General features: G+C 44.7%; 1 protein-coding gene across 3 annotated transcripts in view; it reads right to left on the bottom strand.

The window, feature by feature from the left end:
- Positions 1–26,514, bottom strand: part of CLMP (CXADR like membrane protein) — a 92,189-nt gene that overhangs the window by 7,236 nt on the left and 58,439 nt on the right. For 2 of the 3 annotated variants that reach the window (XM_032639014.1, XM_032639013.1), the window contains one exon: positions 13,860–14,017. In XM_032639014.1, the coding sequence (XP_032494905.1) occupies positions 13,860–14,017 (158 nt within the window). Of the gene's footprint in view, positions 1–13,859; positions 14,018–21,783; positions 21,868–26,514 lie in introns of all 3 variants that reach the window. The other variant, XR_004350973.1, reaches the window with a different exon arrangement.

Here is a 26,514-nt window from a genome sequence, read left to right as displayed (position 1 = left end):
ATATACACATACACATATATACACATATGCATATATATACGTATATACATACACACACATATACACACACATATACATAATACATGCATATACACGCATATATACACATACACACATATAGATATATACATACATATATATACACATACACATATACACACATATACACATAGATATATACATGCATGCACACATATACACACATACATATATGAACATATACACACATATATATATACATATATATATATAATCTTTTTCAGATTCTCTTCCCTTATAGGTTATTACAAAATATAGTTCCCTGTGTTATAAGGACTTTTAAATTTGAGTTACAGACTCAAGTTCTCACAGCTGAGTCCAGGAAGAAGTAAATGCACAGAACGGTCCCCAGAGTTGACTCTGAGGGGAATTGAGAGAATGGAGGCTAAGAAGGGGAGAAGACTTACCTTTCGCCTGCATACCTTCCTCACTTTTGCATTTCCTACCACTTGCACATGATCTGGTCAAAGTACACACACTCCTTGTGTTAAGTGCTTTTACATCTAGTTTATTTCTCACAGTTTTTCCAAGTAGGCGTTATCTATCCCCATTTCACAGGCACACAGCAGAACAAGGATTTGAACACGGCAGTCTAAAGCCATCCAGTTCATTGTTTTGCTTACCACAGTTACCTCTCCTTGTCCCACCTGCACTCATTTCACTGCTCAGAAACTGCTGTTCCAGAAAGTTTGGAAATGAAGGAGAAAATGTGAAATGAAAAAATGTGTTTTTACAAAAGTTTCGAGCCCAGCTGAAGTTAAGGAGTAGAAGTTTATGGTTAAAATCTAGGTTTGATACTGAGGGATTCATTGTTGGCTTTCCTTCTTTGTCTGGCTTCGCTGTGAAGTAGTAAGTTAGGTGGGAAAACATTGTGTCCTTTCCTTCCATAAAATACACGTGAGCTTCATGTCTTTGTTTTCCCTGGTAGGGAGACCAAACTTCAGATTTCCCCAACAGGAAAAAACAATCATGATTTTTACTGGATTTTCATCTGCCTGCAACACCACCTCTAGTTCTTGAACCTTTTCCTGGTTCTCTTAGTCCATCACCTCCTGGTAATCACAAAAACCATGCTGATCTTGTCTACCAAGACCTCAAGCCATATAACTTCAGTTCTGTCCTCCCCACCACTTAGCAATCATATTCCTAAAATCACTTGATTTAAACATCAGCAAACATTTATGGAATGACTGCTCCCCATCAGGTCCGGAGGAGGCTATACAGATGAAGTAAAACCCCCTTCTTATCATCAAGTAATTTATAATCTAGCAGGATTAACAAGGAGAGAAATGTAAACATAGAAAAAGGAATGATTAACTTGAAAGAGTATCAAGAGACAATGTCCCAGAAGAGTTGGTGGCATTTGAGTTAGGCTTTGAAAGATGAGTACACTAAATAAGATATCAGAGAGGCAGGGAGAAGCTTGCTGGAGGGGGCATGCCAGATACACAGAACAGCACTAAAAAAAGGCAGCAAGCATATGGGAATCCCCCAAGCACATTTCTGGCTGCAGCTGTTCCAAATTGTTTTCACTCTACGTTAAGCCCTTAACCCTACTGTCAATCACGTGATGCTCTGCAGCACAGGAAATGCTTTCCTGAAAAGATATGAAGCCATCCAGTAAAATGGCCATAAATGCTCTCACCATTATATCAAAACTTTTCAGTATCATCCATTTTGCCCTTACCACCTCTCTGAAAAAAAGTGCTTTCTCTTTTCTGCATGTTCTTTTTCTTCAGCAAATGTTTATTGAACACATCTGCCGGGTGCTTTGCTGGGCACTGGAAAACAAGCAGGAATAAGACACAGTTTCTACCCTGGGGCCTCACAGTTTTGTGGGGGAAAAAAATGGGGGAGCAGCAAGTAAGAAAATTAAGGTAAACACTGTAATCGATAATACACTTAAAACGTTTTCAGTATTCAATTTTGTCCCCTCACTTCAACCAACACCACAGTTGTGATAATTCTGACATCTTTGTCACTATCGCCAACATATTTTTGAGCTCCAGTTTTATATTTCCAGCTACCTGGCCCCTATAGATGTCTGTCTTCTCCAGTCTACCTTACATAATAATGTAAGTTAATATTAATGTAAAACTCATGCTAGCTCTTTCCCAGATCAAAAGCCTTTCATGGCTCTGTGCCACCTCTGAATGATGACCAGATTCAGACCAGGGACATCAAAATGATCTCTGCATTACCTTCCCAACCTCGTTTCCTATTTAGTCCCCCTCACATTCTTGAGTGTAGTCACGGTACATTTCCCTTGCTTTCATGTGAGGTGCGCTTTCTTTATGCTCACATGCCTTTGCCCACTGCATTTTTCCACTTAGAAACTCCCCTTTCTCCATCTCTCCACATAAAGAATCCCTATTCATTCTTTTAAACCTCAAGTCAATGTTAATTCCTTATGAAAGCTTCCCTGATAGGACACCCAGACTAAGAATGCTGTCATCCATAGCATGTCTTGGCAACATTTTTTTTTTTTTTTTTTTTTTTGCGGTACGCGGGCCTCTCACTGTTGTGCCCTCTCCCGTTGCAGAGCACAGGCTCCGGATGCGCAGTCCCAGCGGCCATGGCTCAGGGGCCCAGCCGCTCCGCGGCATGTGGGATCCTCCCGGACCGGGGCACGAACCCGCGTCCCCTGCATCGGCAGGTGGACTCTCAACCACTGCGCCACCAGGGAAGCCCCCATGGCAGCATTTTTATGTGAGGAGAAAGTGTGAAAGACAAGACATTGGGCAAACAGGTTGCTGGATCCTCTTTCTATAATTCTGGGCATTGTCTGGGAGATCCTTCAGGCCACTGTGATTTTATGTATGTCTGTTGCCATCGACTGTCTTTGGCTAGGCAATTTTGCAACCTGGCAATCGTTTATTTAATAAACACTAATTGAAAACATACTCTACACTTGGCACTGTTCTAGAGATGATAACAATACAGGGAAACGAATTTTATAAGTGTTGTCAGGGACCAGGACATGCCACCCCCAAACATGCCACTTTGCATATGCATAAGGATAAGTTTCAGCAGAAGTCACTTGAGCTCCTGAAATCCCTTCTCTGCCCAAAAGCAGAGCCTCCCCAAAGAATTTGTGTCCATAAATCCCCATTCCCAGGACAACTCTAACCTTCCCTTCTGGGAGATCAAAGGTGGGCATCACACCCAGACATTGTCACAAACTACCACATCTCCCATCTATCCTTCTAAGGGCCCGTTTATCTTTCCAAAAGGTCATCTGCTTTACCATAGGTGCCCTTTCCACCCCTCCCTTCCCACACTAAATTAGGTATACTCTAACCACCTCTTTGAGTTACTCATTGCTGGGTACTCCCAGGTGTTACTTACACAACGCATGGGTTAATAAAATGTTTGCTTTTTTTCTTATTAACCTGTCTTTTGTCAATCTAACTGACAGTGCCCCAGCCTGAACACCTAGGAGGGTAGAGGAAAAAATATATTTTTTTCCTCCCTTACAGTTTTAAAGAACAACTTTTTTTTAAAAAAAAGGTGAAATCGCGACTCTCATATACGTAGAAAATAAACACGTATCAAAGATTTTACTTAACTCGTTAATTAATGATGGAACCAGAAAGCTGTTACAACAGGTTCACAGGAGAATTGGACTAAAGAGTTTATATTCTCCTTTGGACAAAAATTCATTTGCATCTCTATGGACAGGAACCATTTCCATCCTATGGATAGGAAGCTTGGCATCACCATCAGCATTCCCCAAGTTAACTTCCATTTCTGCAGAAGTTAATACGTGAGGAAAATTAGACCCTAATTCATCTCCAGAAAACTTGGACTCTAAGCATAAAGTTGATGTTCAGGAGGCACCTCCCTATGGTGTATTGCAGGGAAGGGCCAAGTCTTCAGGCTCTGGTATGGAGAAAGCCACTTTGGTATGACAATGAGGGGAATTAGATCCCTTGAAGGCTGTTTCCCGTGTGTTCCCGCCTCCCTTAGGGTGTGGTCTCCAGGTTCAACTCGCTGAGTCTTTACATTAGAGAACCTGAAAGGTTACTGGGAACAGCACTATGGGGGTGTCTCCTTCTTACTGGGATGAGGGTGGAGGGGGGAATTGGGGCAGCTTCGCTAGGACAGCACCATCAGGCTGCTCCCTAGGACTAAGGTGAACTCTTCAAAGACATCTTAAAGCAAATTGGGGGAGTCCCCTAACCACGTGGTCCAGTGGTTAGGACTCTGTGCTTCACTGCAGGGGGCACGGGTTTGATCCCTGGACAGGGAACTAAGATCCCACGTGCCACGTGGCACGGCCAAAAAAATAAAACAAGTTGGCAAGCATGTCCAGTTAGAGAATATTTAGGAGAGCGAAGAGAGGGTAGGAGGGAGAGTCATCCATAGGTAAGGCTGGACATGTGACCAAAGGCAGGACTTGAGTCTTAAGCTGAAGAGATCCAAGATGACAGTCATTCATTCAACACATTTTGAGCCTCCACTATGTGCCAGCACCTTTTTAGGCACTGGGGAAATATCAGGGAACTCAACATGTAAAAATCCAGCCCTTGAGAAGCATATATTCTAGTGATGGAAAACAGACATAGAAGAACATTACATGGGAGACCTGACAGCGTAAAATACTATGAAAATACAGAGCGGGGGAGGGGGGTTGTGGGCCAGGGAGACAGACTGCAATTTAAATAAGGTCATCAAGGTAGACCTCACTGGAAGGTGAAATTAGAGCACACACTTGAAGGAGACACAGACTTAGCCTTGGAGTTATCTCGGGGCAGAGAGGTCTAGGCAGAGGAAAGAGCCAGTGCAAAGGCCCTCAGGTGGGAGGGCGCCTGGCATGTTTGAGGAACAGCAGGGAGGCCAGGTAGCTGGAGGACAGTAGATGAAGTCAGGCACTGGGGCCTCGTCATGTAGGGCCTCATGGGCCACTGTAAAGATGGCTTTTACTCTGAGGGAAATGGGGGGCCACTAGAGGGCTCTGAGCAGAGGAGTATCAAGACCGATTAATGTTTTGAGAATAGGCTGTAGGAGGCCAAGGGTGGATACAGGAAAACCAGTCAGGAGGCTATTGTAGTGAAGATCCAGGCAAGAGATACGCTGCCTGGAAGGGAAGCAATGGAAGTGATAAGTCATCAGATTCTGAATGGACTTTGAGATAGAACCTACTAGATTTCCCAATAGACTGACTGAGCAACTTATTGAAATGTTTGTGGCATGAGAGTGTGAACTAAAATTCGTATTTATGGCAAGACAAGAACGATTTAAACATAAAGATTCTTCTTTGCCCTTTACCCCCACCCCACACCCCGCTGCGCTCCACATCGTGTGTCTGCATTTTGCATTGACCACAGCCCCATCAGCAGGAATGCCTGCTCAGCTGTAAAGAGCAATTCTCCTAGCCTCAGCAAGACCGCTCCTTAGAGATAATATTCCTTCTTGATCTTATAAAGGGTCACATGACCCACCACGATGGTGCTTAAATCTGAATTATGTAACCTGTCGATCATATGTCATTTAATGTACAGCCCTCTGGCTCAAAAAACATATATAGGGCTTCCCTGGTGGCACAGTGGTTAAGAATCCGCCTGCCAATGCAGGGGACACTGGTTCGAGCCCTGGTCCGGGAGGATCCCACATGCTGCGGAGCAACTAAGCCCGTGCGCCACAACTACTGAGCCTGTGCTCTAGAGCCCGCGAGCCACAACTACTGAGCCCGTGTGCCACAACTACTGAAGCCCACGTGCCTAGAGCCCGTGCTCCGCAACAAGAGAAGCCACCGCAACGAGAAGCCCGTGCACCGCAAGGAAGAGTAGCCTCCGCTCGCCGCGACTAGAGGAAGCCCGTGTGCAGCAACGAAGACCCAACGCAGACAAAAAATAAATAAAAATAAAATAAATAAATACATAAAAAACATTATAAAATGTGTCTTGACTTCTAAAGGGCAGAACAGTTCTCGGAGCTTTCTGAGATGCTCTTCCCGGGTTACAATCCTCAAACTGCGCTCAAATAAAATGTTCCAATTCTTTCTTAGATTGACTGATTCATTTTTCGTCGACAAGACAAGAGAAAGAGGAGTCCAGGGCTACTCCCAGGTTTTTGGCATGAGTCCATGCAGGGAGAGAACTGCCCTCGACCAAGAGGGGGAAGACTGCACAGAGCAGGTTTGGGGTCAGAGCATGAGGAGTGGGGAGGGGTCAGGAGTTTAGTTTTGGACTTACTCCATTTGAGGTACCTGCTGGACACCCAAAGGAGGTGTGGAGTAAGCCAACTGCATACTTGTGAGTCTTCTGTGCCGGGGTGAGGCCTGGACTGGAAATAGGCATTTAGGAATTACAAGCATGTGGTTGGTGTTTAAAGCCAGGAGACTGGGTAGGATCGCTGAAAGCATGAATAAGAGACCAGGAACACAGAAGGGAGAATGAAGCTATTCATATAGTGGATATGGAAACACAAGAACGAGAACTCCAGTAAAATACCAACAACCTCAGAGTAAAACAAATGACTGTCATCTTGGATTGCTTAATATACAAGTCCCGCCTCACCTCTGGATGACAGCTCGTCTTCCTCCCACCCTCTCTTCCTAGAGGCTCTCTGAGTCACTGGTGAAGTCTCAGTGAGACCACAGACCAGGAGGAGGCCTTGGAGGCATGGGGGCGGGGAAATAGCCAACTGGAGAGCTAATTCTCCTCACTGTCATACCAGTAGAGGCTCTCTCCCTACTCCAGCCTGAAAACTGCCACCTGCACAACCTACCCTCTAGGGAGGTGCCTCCTGAACACCGTCTTCAAGCTGAGGAACATTCCAGAAAGTACAGGAAATGCATGGGGAGGGGCAGAGGGCTTTAACTCTAGGAATCTTGGGTTCAGATCCGAGCCCTGAAATCTATCGGGCAAGTCCTTCATGTTTGCAAGTCTGAAAGGTTTAGAGTCCAAGTTTTCTGGAGATGAAGTAAGGTCTCATGTTCCTCACGTATTAAAAGAAAACTACTGTAACGATCCTTACCCTACCGACTTCACAGGCTTATAGGAAGAATTAAATTTAAGATGGGAGCTCCCTGGTAGCCGAGTGGTTAGGATTCTGGGCTTTCACTGCCATGGCCCAGGTTCAATCTCTAGTCGGGGAACTGAGATCCCACAAGCCATGTGGTGTGGACAAAAAAAAAAAAAAAAAAAAAATTTAAGAGACGACGTTTGAGAATGGGCACAATTCCTTCCCTCGATAACCATTTAGCAACTCCTCTGCCAGCACAGTGCTTGGCTCTGGGATCAAGCATGTGAATTAGATGTAGACATGAAAATCCACCAACACAATACGATACACCCAGTCAGGGTTTTTTGTTTTTATTTAACAAACACGTATGTGGTATTTATTTTGTGCTGGGCACTGTTCTAAACACTTAACAAATATTAACTCCTTGCATTCAAGAAAAAAAAAAAAGGCAGCATCATACAATGAAAAGCTTAAGACAAGATGAAGGAGATTAAGGAAGTAGGCTCTCCAGTACACTGCTAAGATTTAAGGCCTTTCTTTTGTTTAATAAATATCTGTAGTGTGCCTTCCATGGGGTGGGTACATATATCTTTAACCTGAAACTGGGGCCCTGCAGTTGAATCCTGCTAGAATGGGGTAGTTCTTTTGGGCCCTCCTGTAGTTGCTAATTAATAACTGCATTTCCCACTGAGGCTGGGCATCCCAGGGAGGAGTTCTTAGGACCAGGGAGAGGTTTCTATCCTATTCTTATCCCTTAAAAGGCAACCAGCCTCATGTGCCAGGAGGTGGCTAGCAACATTTCTGAATAATTTCTTCATCCCACCTCACTGCTTTTTGTTTTTCTCCCAATCAGATAAAACCTACGAACTCTGACCCAGAAAAATGTACATGACATCTTATTTTGCAGATAATTCCTTAGGGTTCCTGGTGTTCAACTTAGAGCCCTGTGCTTTAGACTCAGACCAGGAGGAGCTAGGACCACATCCTCCCGATATGGTACTTGTTCATTTTAAATGTTTGCAGGGTTTTCTTGCCCCACCTCCTGTTGCACTCTATGGGAAGAATAGGTTTCTTACAGGGTAGAGGAGCTGCCATAGAAATGCCAAACCAGTGGGACAATGGGGAGAGGATGAAATACATTAGCAACAGGAAAAAACTGGAAGCTTTAGAGCTCACCTCCTCTCTAAGAGGGAGTAAGGGGGGCTGCTGTTTGGAGACAGAACAAGTAAGCGTGGAACACTTACTAGGCACTCAATGTTATTTTCTCTCTTTCTGACTTTTTCATATTTGTGTACATTTATGTAGGTGCACATCACCTATGTGCTTCCTAAGAAGAACAAAGAGACTCTAAACCTAGAAATCAGTACAGAGCTGGGTGATTTTTAGGGACTTTTGGGTTTTGTGGGCTGTGGGAGGTTGGTGACCCTTTGTGGTCTAGGGAATTTCTTCCTTGTTCATTTTAGTACCTGGACTAATATCAGGAGATACATTTGTCTCAAAAGGTACTTTTGACTTCGGAGAGCCTTAGGAGGTGTGGTCCAGAGTTGAATCTGACTGCTTTGGACTGTCAGAAGTTCACTACCGTAGGAGCTTTGTAACATTTTGAACAGGCGCACACTAAGAAGTACATTTTTCTTCCTGACCCAGCACACACAGAGCATACACATATATAACTGAAACATAAGTTTCATGAAACAGTGTATGTGCCATATGCCCTGATACTTTCTAGTCTATGTTAAAACAAAATGTCTGGTTGCTTGGGATCCACTACTGAGTCCTGATTTTGAGAAACGCTACTGGCTGGGAAGTCGGTAGTCCTCTATTCAAATGAGAGTTCCTCCACCTACAGCTGTGTGCCTGGGCTCAACTAATGAACTTTTCTAAACCTTAAGGTCCTCAACTGTCACACAGGGACAAGCTACTTCATAGGACTTTTGTGGGATGAGATAGTAAGCGTTCATGATCACTTTTATTAGGCAGATTCTGGGTTCAAGGAAGCCCCTAAGGTTTCCAAACTGTTCAGCCCATTCATTCCATTCATTTCTATAGTGAAGCTCTCCTGGCTAAAAGCCTCCATTGTTTCCCATCACCTGTGCATGCTGTGGTCTACAGTTTGACCCTCAGAATGTGGCCCCTAAGGCCAGTGCAGCCTGGACCACACCTCAGCTTTGACCCCTGCCCTCACATCTCTGAATAGCCTAGTCCCCAAACTTGAGTCCCCTGATTCCAAACAACGTCCTCTGTTGTGTCTTTGTCTTGAATCATACAGTCTTCTCCTTCTGAAATGCCTCTCCTTTTATTTTTACCTAAACACCTACACAGGTCTCGGGATCAAGCTTGAGGGTCACCTTCTATGTATACAGCCTTTCCCGGTATATTGCTTTTCCCTCCCTTTCCCCCAAATCCTGTCCTAATATTAAACGAAGAAAAAAGAGATAACTACAGGTAAGTATTTAACATCTTTGGGAAGCAGAGATTATGCAACTTCAAAATAATTTTTTTTTTTGGCCACGCCACCCAGCTTGCAGGATCTTAGTTCCCAGATCAGGGATCGAACCGTTTCCTCAGCAGTGAAAGCGCAGAGTCCTAACCACTGCACAGCCAGGGAATTCCCCCCAAATAATATTAATAGGGACTTCCCCAGTGGCTCAGTGGTTAAGAATCTGCCTGCCAATGCCTGCCTGGTCCGGGAAGATCCCACATGCCGCAGAGCAACTAAACCCATGAGCCACAACTACTGAGCCTGTGTTCTAGAGCCCGCGAGTCACAACTACTAAGCCCGTGTGCCAAGCCCGTGTGCCACAACTACGGAAGCCCGCGTGCCTAGAGCCCGTGCTCCGCAATAAGAGAAGCCACAGCAATGAGAAGCCCACGCACCGCAACGAAGCGTAGCGCCCACTCGCCGCAGCCAGAGAAAGCCCACGTGCAGCAAGGAAGACCCAACGCAGCCAAAAATAAATAAATTTATTAAAAAAATAATCTTAATATAATTAAATAACCCTTATTTAATATGAGAATTTCACAGCACTTCTGACATGGGTTGGGGCTCAGTTACAGCCTTGCAATTTGACTCTTTTTTTTTGTTCAGACACACACTAAATCTCAGATGCTTGTGTGCCTCTCTGTTTTATTTTGTTTTTTAATTCTAGGGGATGTAGTGCTGAGACTAAGCCATGGATCAATAGGGGTGTGATGGGGGAACAGTGAATAAATTTAATCCTTTTGCAAACAAACAAATTAAATATATGAATCGCAGCTGTTGTAGGGCTGTTTGTCTTATGACATTCCTGGTGGACCTGCTCCGGATGCATTTTCAGGGAAAGAAGGCAGGACAATTTGTTAGGACTCCAGTGGAACAGCACAACTTTCTGGCGGCTGCTCTGCTGTGCCAGGCCCTACGTAGCAGTTGTGAAACTGCCTTGAGGAGATGGACGTAGGCCTCTCTCTCTATGTTTTAGATCAGGATTTTTCTTGCTTAAAGCCAAAGAGAAAGGGGAAAGGGTGAAAGAGTGGCCAAGAGGGTTGGCATGGGAATTGGAACACTTCTGTCCTGATTTCTCCAACTGAAAAATAGAGGGGAAATGTTGTGAGTTCCTGACTGACCTTGGGGGAGGTGAGCACTCTTACTTTGGAAATTCTACCGTGTTTCCATCCTAGAACCAGGAGGAAAGCTCCAGATTTCTAGTGGCCATGCTCTCTAGGTTGAAATTCAAATATTCCTAAATGTTCCCTGCATATCTGAGCATCCTAGACAAGAGGGATGAGAGTGTTTCTGCTCAGATTGAAAGGCAAAACTAAGCTTGGGATATAGGTCATTGGTTAGCCTCACATCCGGGAATTCCCTGGTGGTCCAGTGGTTAGGTCTCTGAACTTCCACTGCAGGGGGCACCGGTTCAATCCCTGGTTGGGGAACTAAGATCCTGCAAGCCATGCAGCGCGGTCAAAAAAAAAAAAAAAGAAAAAGAAAAAGAAACACTGCGTCTGTTCCAACCCTTCCTGTATTTTATTTTCTTCCTCGGTCCCCCTTACTCTCACTCCCAACCCCCTGGCAATTAACCAGCTCTGGCAACGGCACCCACTGCTTGGTATCCCAACTCCCCACGACTGTAGTTTAAGCCCTTATCGTATAGCTGGAAACTGTTCAACTGACCTTGTTTCTACTGGAGTCCCGCTTAGATCAGCCTCACAGAGCCAGAATGCATACTCTAAAATGCAAAGATGCCCTTTTCACTCTTACAAGCCTTCAAGAACGCCATGACCTTGTAGGGAAAATTCTCAGCTCCCTGGTATGAGAGGCAAGACCTTTCAGTTTCTGGTCCTGCAACCCCACAGGCTCACACTTGCACTCCTTGAGAAGCACACCTTGACCTCTCCCCACCTTCAAAGGCTCTCAGCCAGCGGCTCCTCCTTTGTTTTCCTCTAGAACACTCTGCTTAGCTCTATCATGATATGTATCTCTTCAAGTAGCTCCTTTCTGAGAGAGGGTATGTGTGTTTAGTGGGAATCCAATATTTATTATATTTAACCAAACTGATTTTTGATATTTCAGAACTTCCAATAGTGCTCAGCTTTTTCCAGCAACAGAGTCTCTGCATAATTAATTCTGTCTGGAATAATTTTCTCCCCATATTCTCCTTATTTCCTATATAGCAGCACATTTGCTAATTTCAAATTATTTATGAAGGTGACATAGCTAGTGGTTAGTAGCCCAGGTACCGATGTCAGCATGCCCAATTTCAAAAATGGGTGACTTTAAGCAATTTTCTCACTTTGTATGTGTATGTGCACGTGCCTTAGTTCCTCATTTGTGAAATGGCACCAATAATCCTGGTTATGAGGATTAAGTTAAGTGAGATAATATGTGCTAAACAGATCTGTGCCTGGCACGTAGCTAATATTTGTTGCTCTGTCTTTAAAAAAAATTTCTTGGGGGAGATTGGGCTTGACATATATACACTAACATGTATAAAATAGATAACCAGTAAGAACCTGCTCTATAAAAAAATAAAATAAAATTCAAAAAAATTTTTTTAAATTATTGAATGGCATTTCGCTTTAAGCTCCAAGGCAGGGATGCTGCTATCTTCTTCACTATTGTACCCCAGTGCCTACCGTAGCATACAGTAAGTGCAAGATAAATTCATGCCATGTGAATGACTGAATAAATGGCAATCCTTACTTCAGAGCATTCACTGAAGATAAGTAGGGAACTGTGCCTGCTTATCAGAGTGATAACAGAAGCCGTATCAGTGGCCTGCTTTAATCAACCCTTATGTTCACCTGGCTACATAACCAAGCAACTCTTTTTTTCTTTAGTTTAAATGAAACCCCTTGGGTGAAAGTTAGATGAGTGGCGTCATTCTTGGATTTTTGTTTGTTTGTTTGTTTGTTTTGTTTTGTTCGTGGTACACGGGCCTCTCACTGTTGTGGCCTCTTCCACTGCGGAGCACAGTCTCCGGACGCGCAGGCTCAGCGGCCATGGCTCATGGGCCCAGCCGCTCCGCGGCATGTGGGATCTTCCCAGACCGGGGCACGAACCCATGTCCCCCGCATCAGCAGGCGGACTCTCAACCACTGCACCACCAGGGAAGCTCTTGGATTTTTATTAGAGGAACATGGCCTCTTATTTACTTCCTTCAGAACTGAGAGTATCATGTCTAGGGTTGCTTATGAAATTGTTGGAATAAACATGCACAGGTTAAGGTGACCTTGCTCTCGAGAGAACAGAGTGAGTCTTGGGATGATGTACTGTGAGAACAAAATGACAAGCAGTATCAAAATAACAAGGTGATGTAGGCAGCTCTGTAAGCAAGTTAAACTCCAACCGTGATCCTGGATTTTATTTTCAGTGAAAACCTTTGCTTCTCCCTGCATAAACCACCTAATGAAATTAGTAGTATAGACAGAGGAGAGGAAAGGACAACTTTGCACTTTTTGTAGGGACAGAAGTAAAGTTCTGAAAACGAAGCAAAGTCTAAAGTCAGCTTCCTAGGTTATAGTTTTTTGTTTGTCTGTTTGTTTTTTTAAAATCACAAGACTTTCAACAAAAAGATTTTTAAAAATAAGTCAATGGGTAAAGGGAGTAAGAATAGTTATGCTAGAAAACCTAGGTTGAGGCAAGGTACAGTGGCTGAGTGCAGCCAAGGCAGAAAGGATGGTAACAACGGGATACCTAGTTCTCATTCTCTAATGAAGACCAGACCAGGGGGTCACCAGGAGCAGAGAGTGACAAGTTCTGTTCACACCGCCAGAAGTTTGTAGAAACCAATGGACCACCCTGGTGGGCCTACAGAACCTGAGCACTGCAGACCCGGGGCCAGCTCCTTTGTTTTCCAACTCTAGAACCAGTATCAGTTCTTTTGCTAACCACTTATACATGTGTTAAACATTTCCATTTGTGTCCTGTACTTGTTCCTCTGTATCCTATATTGTTTATCATATTACACAATCTTAGAGTTCAGAAGGCATGAGTGCGCAAAGCTTAAGCATCGGCAGGTGGGGACGGTTTCAGCGGAGAAAGAGGAGCAAGATTCCCAGTGCAGGTGTGGCTCTGGCCCATCGACCAGGCAACCAAGCTACTTCATCCTAGCCCCCTTCCTAGGAAAGACCCAACTAGGGCAGATTCCCTCCTTCGGCAAATGATAGATGGCTTTCTCGTAGTTCTTGCTTGCCCAGGAAACATAGAATCTCTTATCCTCACAACCCAGTACGCTTTCTTGTTCATAGTTTTGCATCTGGAAGACTCTAGCCTTTTTCTAGCTAGAAAAGCAGTTCTAGCCCTTTCTGACACAAGGAGAAAGGCCAGGGAGGATGGGGGAGAGGAGGCGGGGCTCTAGCCGGCGCACACTCACCACTTTTTGGTTTCCTTCATGATCGGTGAGCAGCCATTCGATATCCAGGGTGTCTTTTTCTGGGAGCCCCAGTTGATGGTGACAGGGCAAAGTGACCTTTTCCTCTGCCACTCTCTTGATCTCAGTGTGAGTCCCCAAGGTTCCAACATAGTAGGAAACTGGAAGAGGAAAACCTCTGATGAATCACGCAGAAACTGGATGGCAACGTGCAGGAAGCAAATATTACAACTAATAGTTATTGGATGTTTCTTTGGGCAAGGGGCGAGTCCTGGACCAGAAGTAATGGAAGTCCCGGGTCTCACACTGGCTCCTCCATATTAATTGAATTCATCATATCTTCCTTAACCCCCCAAATTACAGTCCAACTAATGCCCACCTTTCCTACCTTACTGGGTTTTTAGGAACAATGAAATAACTCAGGTCAACAACAGCTTTGTCTTTTGACCTTTCTCTCCTCTACTAGCAAAGGCCTCCAAAAGAACGGAACTTAAAAGGGAAGGCAGGGTTGGCCTCCTCCCAGAACAGGCTCCAGATACTGGTTCACTCCTGAGAATCTTCTTAAAGTCAGGCTGCCCTCACAGAACTCTGAGTAAGCGCAGCATTGCCTCTGGGAACAAGTGGGCTCTTACAGGCAGTCCCTGTTTCCTTCATGGACACACATTCTCCTACCTTGCCACCCCCGCCAACTTCTCTCTTTCATTCTCTGTAGTTTCTTTCTTTTTTTAAAATTGAGTTATAATTGATATAATATTCTATATAAGTTACAGGTGTTCAATATAGTGATTCACAATTTTTAAATGTTATACTTCATTTATAGTTATTATAAAATATTGGCTATATTCCCCACGTTGTACAGTATATCCTTGTAGTTTATTTTATACATGATGGTTTATACCTCTTAGTCCCCTACCCTTTTATTTTCTCTGTAGTTTCGTATCATATGGCTTCAAAATATCAAGCAGCACTTTCTATCCAAAGCAGAATTCCAAGTTACCACATTTGGATCCTGTCCCTTCATCCATCCAATATTCCTTTGGCCAACAGGAATTCAGTTCCACTTTTGCTTTCTTTAACTGTCATCTTTTTCCAGGAATGCTATGGTGTCAGCAACTTTACATCCCAAGTTCACCTTCTCTCCTTCCTATTCATCTCTTAGTACCTGAGTTTTTCTTTTTCTTTTTTTTTTTACTTTTTGGTTGCACCACATGGCATGTGGGATCTTAGTTCCCCAACCAGGGATTGAACCTGTGCCCCCCTGCAGTGGAAGCTCGGAGTCTTAACCGCTGGACCTCCAGGGAAGTCTCTCTTAGGACATGACTATTAAATATACAGTATTGATGACCGATAAATTGATATGATGAAACCTCACCTGATTCTAGGTATGTGTCTGGCATTCAAGGTGTGCTTTAGCTCTGATCCTCCTTTATCTCCTTACACAGTGATAAAGAAGCTCAGTGTCAAAAATGATCCCTTTCAAGCCATTCACAATGGAACAGAATCACACAACCTCTAAGATGGAACAGCCCCAAGTGCCAGGGCTTGTGTGAAGCCCTCTCGCTGGCAGAGAACTCACTCTGTCACTTTAGAAGGGTGTTGAGCACTGAAGACCAAGAGTCGTGACCAACGGAAGCACATAAACTACCTCTCTTATTCCCCGTTCATTTCCCCAAATTGATTAGGAGCAAATCTGTAGGAAGGAGAAGGGCCTGTCTTCTTGCCTGCAGGGAAGTGAAACAAGGAAGAAGGGAGCAGAGGAGACTGTGGTTCTCGCTCGGGGGGCTGACGGGCTGAAATGCAGGGGCCCTCGGAGGTAGACCCCAAGAGAAGCAGCAGGTGGATTCCCAAGCTCCATGGCCAAGAAAGGAGACTAGAGAAATCTGCTGAGCACGAGAAGGGGCCTCAGGACCAAAAGACAAGCCCCTTGCGGGGTCTAACTGACATTCTCAAGAGGCTTTCTGTTATGTTTAGAACTTGACACTGCAGTGGGCGTGGCCGTCACGTAGTGAGCACTTCCAATGGTGTGGCTCTACACTGAGCAGCCACTCTATAAAGAAAGGGTTATTATCCAGAATCACTGAGGAAATGTGAAGAGGGGGTTAGCAACTCGCCCAATGTCATACAGCTAGTGCAGTGTGGCAGTGCTGGGCTCCACCCAGATGTCTCACTGCGAAGCTCACACTGACAACCATGCTATGCTGCACGGGCCCTTTGTTTTTTGTTTTTGTTTTTTTTTTTACAGCTTGTTGGTATTTTAATCATCAACATCTGAGTGCTTTATTGGGTCTCTACACAGGTGACCATTTGTGTTTAATCTCTACACAAATGACCATTTCTCCAGTGCTTTTTCTGGAGAGACGACAGAGACAGCAAGGTCTCAGTTACCTGGCAGACACAGGGCAGTACTTGATGAACTGGGGGAAGAACTCTCCAGGGCTTCTTCATCCTCCTCTGTCTGATTTTCACTCTTTTTTTTTTATTCTGCTGGTGGTAGAAGACTAGTATCATTGACTTCTTCCCTTTCTTACATTTTTCCACACTCTGCCAAAGGGTTGATCTTACCTTCACGACTATCTTCCGTACCTTCTCACTTTCATAGTCCTGGAGCTGATCTCTGAATCCGAGTTAGGCTCCTGTGGTTTCTCAGTTACCTCTGCCATGTTGTAGTAACAGTGTGATCTCGTGCCCTTTATTTTATGTGGCTTCCTGGATGTCTGGTTCTCCCGTTAGCCTCTAAGCTCCTTGAGATCAAGTTCTGTTCACCACTGCATGCCCAGAGCACTCAGCCTGGGTCTCACACACGGCAGGTGCTCAATAAATACGTGTTGGATGGATTTAGAATCTAACCCACACAATGATTTTACCAATGAGCAACCTGAGGTCTGGGAATAAAGGAGTCGGCCCAAGGTCCTACTGTTAGGGGACCCACTGACCAAAAGTGCCCTTCCTGGTCAGGCACGACAGTAACCACTTGCATGAGTTATCTTACAACAGGAGGTCCTGGTAAGGAACTCGGAACTGACAAGCTACCACCAGTCGGAAGAATTCAGGAAAGGTCAAAAGGAGAGAGGAGATGCCAGTCCGTATGTCCTACCAACCTCCCAGAATCCTTCTCGCTGGAATCCATCTTGACTGAGCGATGCACGTGTCACCAGGAAGGACCCTGAGTCAGAATGATTGGCCAGAGACAACCCGGAAACTAAAACCTGAGACTGTGAGCCACGTGGCAGAGCCGTTCTCTGGGTTCCCTTACCCTGCTGCTCCCCCCCATCCGGGGACCCCTTCCCCATAAAGTCTCTTGCTTTGTCAGCACGTGTGTCTCCTCAGCCAATTCATTTCCTAGTGTTAGACAACAGCCCACTGTCGGGCCCTGGAAGGGGTCCCCCTTCCTGCAACACGACAACTCATTTAGTGGCAGAAATAACCCATATAAAACCCAATGCTCCCTCAGTCCCCGTAAAGCAGAGGTGGTTTGCACTGTGCTAAGCTAAGCCTGTAAGAAGGAGCTCTGGCTTCCACCCCTGATCATTCCACTGGACACGGCCACGTTCAAGTGAAGCACTCCTGGCAAAGCTAGAGAACCCGGTACCAATTTGGTGCATACAGCAGGCACTCTATACATTGAATAAGTTGCAAAGAATCAGCTATGTAAGTTGCCGATTTTAGCCACTAGAGGGAATCAAAGGCTCAGATTTGGTTGCTGTCCCACAAGGAAAGGAACGTAGTGGTGCGGTGTGCTTTGCCAGAGCCCCAAGTTCTATTTATACCACACCCAGAATTAAACACAGCAGTGCAGGGACTGGCCACTCAGTGAATACAAACGGCTTTACCAAGGCAGGGGGCCTCAAGATCAGGGTGCACGCACCTTTAGTCTTCCCTGAACCTCAGTTCCCCAGAACCCCCCTGAAGATTTCTCAGGTCCTTCTGTGCTTTTTAACCCACACTCATGTTCTACAGTCTACACGGACAGGGGCCTGGGCTCTGATTACCACCCCCAGGCTCGGCAGTGCTCATGGGGGATGCCGAGCTCGTCTGCCGCCTGGCCGGTGAGCAGGAAGGAGCAATCCCAACACCCCGGGGCCAGCCTTGGGTTCCCTGGACACTGAATGGTTTGTCTTCATTGAGAAAGACCTTAGGGATCATCAAAATTTAACTGCAGCTTGGAGAACTGAAGCGTCAAGTCACAAAGCTGGTTGGTGGCATAACTGCAAGTAAGGGAATTATCTCTATCGTGTGACTGGGACTTGTGGCGTTTGACAGCGGGGACAGGTGCTGGAAGGCGGCAGTGGTAAGGACCCTCTCCATGTGCAAATGCAGTCATGGATGCTGCGGCCGCTCCCTAAGCTGAAGCCTTTGCCTACAGCTCCAGCACTTAACAAAGGACCCCTGTGAGCTTGGGAGAATTACCCTCTCTGAGCCTTAGTGTTCTCATCTGCAAAATGGGAATTAAGCTAGACGCTGAGGTAAAGCACCTGGTGATGGCACACAGGGGTCTCCCCCTAAAATGTTCTTCTCTAGTACAGAAAGGAGCTTCTCCTCAGATGACTGCTGCCTACATTCGTTAAGATTAGTTTAAGGTTTTATTCTCTAAAGGGCATTTACATTTATTAAAGATTCGTTTGAACCTTCAAGACCTCCTTCAAAGAGAAGGGGCAGGGGCTTCCCTGGTGGCGCAGTGGTTGAGAGTCTGCCTGCCGATGCAGGGGACGCGGGTTCGTGCCCCGGTCCGGGAATATCCCACATGCCGCGGAGCGGCTGGGCCCGTGAGCTCATGGCCGCTGAGCCTGCGCGTCTAGAGCCTGTGCTCCACAACGGGAGAGGCCACAACAGTGAGAGGCCCACATACCGCGCAAAAAAAAAAAAAAAAAAAAAAAGAAGGGGCAGGGGTAACTTTATTTTTTCAACATGAATACTTGTATATAACTGAGGGAAAATAAGCCACATATTTTGAAGATGAATCCACTGAGGAGATGAGTCCGTTTTTATTAATTAATTAATTTATTTTTGCTGTGTTGGGTCTTCGTTTCTGTGCGAGGGCTTTCTCTAGTAGTGGCAAGTGGGGGCTAGTCTTCATCGCGGTGCGCGGGCCTCTTACTATCGCGGCCTCTCTTGTTGGGGAGCACAGGCTCCAGATGCGCAGGCTCAGTACTTGTGGCTCACGGGCCCAGTTGCTCCGCGGCATGTGGGATCCTCCCAGACCAGGGCTCGAACCCATGTCCCCTGCATTAGCAGGCAGACTCTCAACCACTGCGCCACCAGGGAAGCCCGATGAGTCAGTTTTTAAAAGGCGATTTCTATAACCAATTGACTATTCACATTAAAACACTCATAGTTGACTATTCTACTCACATAAAACATTCACTCTCAAATCGCCTTTCTAAAAATGTTATATATGAAGAGCTGGCATTGTTTCAGTGGTCAGGTAGACGCCTTGGACAACCCTTTCAAGGAAGCTCACTTAGGCCAAGTAAGTGAAGCCTATAGTCTTCAAGCCCTGACAAAAACACTGTTTCCCTCATATACTGAGGCCCTATTTCTGGATCAGACTGTATGGGTTCGAGAGATGTGGCAGGAGTGAGAACCCTGGCTGAATTTTCTCAGATGGCTCCCCTAGGGCTGCCAGTGACCCATCTTGCTTTCACGGATGCAAAAAGACAAATGGCCAGGGGTAAATTTTAATAGAAACCAGGATGCTGCATATAAAATATCTATTTCTCTTTTTTTTCCCTAACAGAGAAATTTTCTACTTCTCAAATACTTGCTGAATGCCTACGGGGTACAAGTTGCCCAGGGTCTGCTTGCTACTCTCTCCAAAGAATGGATCCTCTATGCTGCCCTCATCAACACAGGTCATGCGCACTATTTAGTGTACAGCAGGGCACCTGCTAACAGGCTATGGAGGGGTGCAAGCACCCGCTTCCACTCGGTGATTACACTCTTTTCAATGGACCTGTTCTCTTACCTGAAGAGGAGGAGAATTTTCTTGTGTTTTGCTTTACATGGAATATTTGAGAAAGCCTCAAGAAAATCAAAATCATCGAACGTCATTTAGCAAAATTAAAAGGATTTTGGAAATTTAAAAATAGACTTCTCTTAATTTATAGATCAAGAAATCGAGGCTTAGAGAGAAGTGACTCACCCGAATTCCTCCTGATTTCTAAGACTAATATATATATATTATATATACATATAAATTCTGTAGGTGTGTGTGTGTGTGTGTGTGTGTGTGTGTGTGAAGGCGTGTACCTTCCAGACTGTATGGAACAGTGTGTACAATTCAAGGTACGGCAGGATGCAATAGAAAGAGCATGAGTTTGGAGTCAGACAGATGTGGACGTAATTGGCTCTAAGACCAATTAATTCCCTGACTGCTCTTTTTTCCTTCTCTGTAAAATGAGCATAAAAACATCAACCATGAAAGGGGATTTTAAGGGTTACATTTGACGTATGTAAAGTGTCTGGCACTGGCACGTGGTATACAGTACATACTCAACATGTGTTCATTGTTATTATTAATAGTTGTACACGCCATGCTTTGAAAGACAAGGAAAACCAGAAAAACATGCTGAGGAAGTGAAGAATTGTGAGGAGTCTGAAAGTCATTTTGCTAGATAACTCTTAATATTTGGCCATATTTGCTCTCTCTCTCCATATATATATATATGTATCTGTATATATATGTATGCATGTGTATATGTATATATACATACATATATGTATGTATACATGTATATTTTGCTGCATATTTTTGCTGCTATGTTTCAACATCTTGATTACACCTAGGAAAAGTGATCATATTGTATGGAAGATCAATCATTTCTGACAAGAGTGGTTAAGGAAGACGCCAAAGAGTAAGTGGGATTAAGCTGGTTCTGGAGACGACAGGCTTTTCCTGCACAGACCCCAGGGAAGGCAGAGAACATTCCTGGTGGAGAAGCAGTTTGAGCAGAGGCAGCCTCTCTCCTCTCGTCAGCCTCTCAGGCGCCCTTGCTGTGAACCAGGCAAGTTTCTCTTCTCTCTATTTTGCTTTCCCAGTCCAAACCCAGCATCTCTCCAGCCAGCTGCCTTTATGAGGTGTTCGGAAAAGGAAAACCAATTCACTCTGAGCTGCTAGATTCATCTCAATGTCTTCTCAGAGACAAACGTATAATTGATATTTAGAGAAAGCCTGGAGCTGAAGGAACGCAGCTGTGGTTATCAGTGGAATTTCAGGCATCTGGGAATCAGTGTGGTGCCTTGTTTTTTTCCCCCAGGAGGTGAGCATTTGTTCCTGTAATCCTAAAATTAATGTGGGTGCAAGGACCAAGATGGCAGCCTTGGGCTTCAGTGGCGGGGTGGGAGGTGGGAGTGTATAGAGCTTCCTCTGGCTTCCCAGCCTGGGGGTTGGTTTCAGAGGAGGAGAAGGAAGGCAGAAGGAAGTGGGGAGGAAGATGGAGTAAAGGAGGAGGGAGGGAGGGAGGGAAGGAGCAGGGCTAGATGTAGGGGGGAGAGGAGAGGGGAAAAGGGAGAGCCTTATGCTGATAGAAGATAGTTGAAGAAGTTTCCAGACTAAACACAGGCTGATTAAAAATTATCAACTCATGGGCTTCCCTGGTGGCACAGTGGTTAAGAATCCGCCTGCCAATGCAGGGGACACGGGCTCGAGCCCTGATCCGGGAGGATCCCACATGCCGCGGAGCAACTAAGCCCGTGTGCCACAACTACTGAGCCTGCGCTCTAGACCCTGCGAGCCACAACTACTGTGCCCGCGTGCCACAACTACTGAAGCCCCTGCTCCGCAACAAGAGAAGCCGCCGCAATGAGAAGCTGGCGCACTGCAAGGAAGAGTAGCCTCCGCTCACCGCAGCTAGAGAAAGCCCGCGTACAGCAACAAAGACCTAATGCAGCCACGAGTAAATAAATTAATTTAAAAAAATTATCAACTCACCTTCCTTCCCCTCTGTGAAAAACTGTCTCAATATGTACTTTGTGTGTATTTATCCACATTAAAAAATTGTACGGAGCTCTTCACCTATCAGGTATAAAGGGAACACATAAGATAACAGTTTCTCCTCCCTCCTCAGACCATTTGAAAGCTAATGATTAATAATACTATACATTTATTTAGCAATTAACAATTAACTCAGCCTATTCAAATGCATCATCTCACGTGGCCCTATGAGCACACGATGAGCTGTTATCACCTCTGTTTCAGAGAAGAGAAAACAGAGGACCACACAGCTGAGGCCACACGGCTGATGGTTGGGACTGCGGGGACATGGGCCCACCTCCAGTGTTTATGCTAATCTCTTTCCCACACCAGAGGTCATTGCCTTTGCCTTGAAATTGGTTGGAAACACGGAGGTCATGTTTATTAAATATGGGTGGCAGAGAGCTAGGTAGCTTAGCTAATCTGAGTGAACACATTTAAGATACATAATTATCTTGCTAGCTGGGATTCTGAGCCAAAGGCTAGATGAAATTTAACAGAGACAATTGTTAGAAGTTATAGCTAGGCACAAGTACAGGGTGGGAAAGACCTGGAGGACCTGGGGGGCTACAGGATTTGCACTGACCAGTAGTATGATATAACTGCTGAAAAAGCCCGTGGAGTTTGGGTTGCAAAACCGCTTTGAGGAATAACTGCTTCATTGTCCTCTATCCTAGACAAATGAGCACACCCAGAACATCTGTGTTCAGTTCTAGAAGCTGCACATGAGAGGGACATTGACAAAAAAGTTGGTATCCAGGGTTGTAACTGGGAGATGATGGGATCTAAAAACATGTCATATGAGGAATAGTTGACACAATTATTGGTGAAAAGGTAGCAAGACGGAAGACTAAGGGGCAACATGGTAGTTCCTTTCCAACATTTAAAAGCCTACAAAACAAGTAATAGGCTTATTGAGTGTTGTTCCAGAGAGTAGAATTAGGTCCAGATGGTGTAATAGGTTCAATCATAAAAGGATAAACTGGGAGATCTCCAACACCTCTTTCCAGTTCTGAAATGATATGATTCTCTTACAAAGGATCTATTCCATTTGGGCTTAATATCTTTTTTAACTGAATTATAGTTGAATTACAATGTTGTGTTATTGCTGTATAGCAAAGCGACTCAGTTATACATATATATATTCTTTTTCAAATTCTTTTCCATTATGGTTTATCACAGGATATTGAATGCAGTGCCCTGTGCTATACAGTAGGACCTTGTCGTTTATCCACATCTGGGCTTAATATGTCGATAGACTTCCTAACAGTTAGTCCCTGCCTGATCAGAGAATGCACTGAATCATTTAGTGAATTTTCCATTCCAGGAGTCACTCAAGTGTGGGTATGTCAGGGGCTGTGAAAGGGATCCTTATGTGTGGATGTTAAACTCAATATCTCATGTCCTTCCTAACATTCTATGAAATATTTTTCCAACGCTTGATATAGTCAAGGCATGGTCCTTGCATACAAAGTGTGAGATACAGATGTATACTATTAGCTGTCAATGTATTTTGTCATCACCTATCAGCTCTTACACAATTTACACAAAGAGTCTAGTTTTGTTCCATTGTAACATTACTTTTCAAGATCACTGACGGGCTCTTTGATAGAACTAAAAGGAACTGGCCCCATGCAACTGTAGCATTTCTTTCCTAGCTGTGGATATTTTAATCCACAAGGGGGCAGAATTTGCTTAGCGAGATTAGCCGAGCCTCACCTTATGTTTTTATAATAGTAAAAAGGATTAAAATTGACAAAGAATTATAGACGACCTTGGATTTAAGCTTGAAAAGCACTTTGTTGCCATTTGTGGTTATATGCTAAATTTCACACTGTAGGCATTTAGTTTCCGAGGGCCATGGAAAAAACGGAAATCTTAGAAAATACGATCAGGCATCTGAGAATAACGTCATTAAAGAAATAGAAACACACACTTTAAAAAAATAACTTAAGGTCACTGGTTTAACTTTTTCCAACTGAAATAGGTGTTTACTTTGTCTAAGACCAAAAAAACTTACTTTCACTGCAGAACTTTTATGAAACAAATCAATTACTCGGGTACTGTGACGTATCATCTTCAGAGAGGCGGTGAGGGAAGGAACAAAAACCCATCCCAGGTGGCTTAGAGGGGAGAAATAAGCAGAAGAACCCTCAGGGTCCTTTAAATCTTGATGTTTAGCCTTTGTTTTAGGTTGGTAATTTACTGAATTACAAAACCCTAGAATGCTCTGGTTCTCTGTAATCTAGAATCTCAAGCTTGGGAAGGCCCAGAAGGTCATCTTGGTCATTATCCTGCCTTCAGGTCAATTTCGCATTTAAAACTAATCTGCTAAAACATATGAAGTTGTTCATAGTCTCTCATTATCACTGAGAATCTGAAATCACGGGAAAACTTTTATAAGTTCTTGACAGGTCTGTTAGTATCAAATTGTTTATTATTGTATATCATAAGATACTCAGGAATACTGATTTCTATAGCATTTCCTTAAACATCGTATCCACCATGCTTCAGACTCTGGGTGCCACAAACTAACGGGAACATTGACAAAATAGTTGGCAGCCAGAGCTGGGTAACCAGGAGTGCGCAGTTGTTCAAGCAATGTGAGTAGCACTCCTGTTACCACCCTAGATGGTGCCGGGCTACAGAGGTGAATGACATTGTCTTTTGTCTACGAAGACGTCCCAATAATAGAGAAACAAAAGAGGCACCCAACAAATCCAGTTCAAGGCAGCGTGTGTGATAAATATGAATGTGAGGGTCAGAACATGCTCTAGGATTTACAAGAGGAAGATCACCAAGGCGATCAGGGATGGCTTCATACAAAAGGAAGTATTTAACCTGGGCCTGAAGAATAGGTTGGACTTGTAGCAGCTCTAATTCATAGGTGATGACATCCCAAAGACTGGGAACGGCGGCCTGACTGCTTAGGAAACGAGTTGTCAAGCTGACCTCGGTGTTTGGCAGATTAGAACATCACTGTGGACCCTGATCCTGGTGAGGTCTCACAGACTGGTCTGTAGTATTACAAAATCAGCATGTAAGCTCTACCTACCACTGTCCTACACCTGGGGGTTGGCCATCTGGGAGCAATGGTGTACCCTGATTTCTCCAGTACTAATTGTCAGGGTAAGGCTACCAATCTAGTCTACAGGGATCACTCTGCTACTAAAAAGTATACCAGTTACCCCTCAGAATTCTGTTCTCAGGAGTATAATTGTACATGTCCCGTGCATGTATTCACGTCCACATGTGCAGCACCACACACACACAAACACACACACACACACACACACACACACCTGTCCAGAGACCCCTACAAGCATGCCCGTGTCAGTATGCAGATCAGACAAGAATGTATGCCTTTGATGCTGAGATTCCAAGAGCTAACCTGTTTCATTGACATGCCTATTTATAGCCTCTATCTCATTCCAAATGCTAAGTCGCTTTCTAAATCTAAATCTTTTATTACCTTCAGCAGAGATTTGACCAGAGGGAGGAAATTAAAAATAGACACAGACTGGCTACTGAGAAAGCAGTAGTCAATTTTTAGGGATTCACAGCAATGGAGACTTGAGATTATGCTTATAATTAAAATCTATTGATAAGTTAAAGCCTCATTTCAGCCTTTAACTTTATCCTTCCTCCTCCACCTTCCCATCAAAGCTAATTACAAAGAGAAGATGCCCAGTCTGAACTTCATCTGTTTCCCTCTCCATCACCCACTCTAGGGACAGACAGAAGAGCCAAGAAACAAAATGACAGTACAAATTGGTCACCCAATATATTTTCTAAAAACTCCCGATGGAGGGCTTCCCTGGTGGCACAGTGGTTGAAAGTCCACCTGCCAATGCAGGGTACACGGGTTCGTGCCCTGGTCCGGGAGGATCCCACGTGCCGCGGAGCGGCTGGGCCCGTGAGCCATGGCTGCTGAGCCTGCGCGTCCGGAGCCTGTGCTCCGCAACGGGAGAGGCCACAGCAGTGAGAGGCCCGTGTACCGCAAAACAAACAAACGAAAAACCCAAAAAACTCCCTATGGAAACATTTATCAATAACAGCTAACAATTTTTGAATGCTCATTTTGTGCAAAGCATTGCACTACTCTATCTATATTTATTTTTAATTAAAAAAAATTTTTGGCTCCGTTGAGTCTTCATTGCAGTGCACGGCACGGGCTTCTCATTGCGGTGGCTTCCCTTGTTGTGGAGCACAGGCTCTAGGTGCACGGGCTTCAGTAGTTGTGGCACGTGGGCTCAGTAGTTGTGGCTCACGGGCTCTAGAGTGCAGGCTCAGTAGCTGTGGTGCATGGGCTTAGTTGCTCCGTGGCATGTGGGATCTTCCTGGACCAGGGCTTGAACCTGTGTTCCCTACATTGGCAGGCGGATTCTTAACCACTGCGCCACCAGGGAAGCCCTCAGTTTATATTTATTTCCATTTTTAAACTTCTCAACAATCCTGTGAGGTAAGCACTAGTATTATTCTCATTCTATAGACAAAGATACTGAGGCACAGAGAGATTAATTTGCCCAGATCACACAGTTAGTAAGGAGTAGAGCCATGATTCTAATCCAGGCATGTTATCTGTAACACCCATACTCTTGACGGTGTATTATACTGCCTGTCAGTATATATATATTTAACAAACATTTTATTGCTCTAGAGTTCTGCTGGGATTCTTGTGAATTCCTG

The sequence above is a fragment of the Phocoena sinus genome, chromosome 8, assembly GCF_008692025.1.
Source record: "Phocoena sinus isolate mPhoSin1 chromosome 8, mPhoSin1.pri, whole genome shotgun sequence".
In the NCBI taxonomy this organism is placed as follows: Eukaryota; Metazoa; Chordata; class Mammalia; order Artiodactyla; family Phocoenidae; genus Phocoena; species Phocoena sinus.
This window is presented reverse-complemented; position numbering and strand designations above follow the sequence as displayed.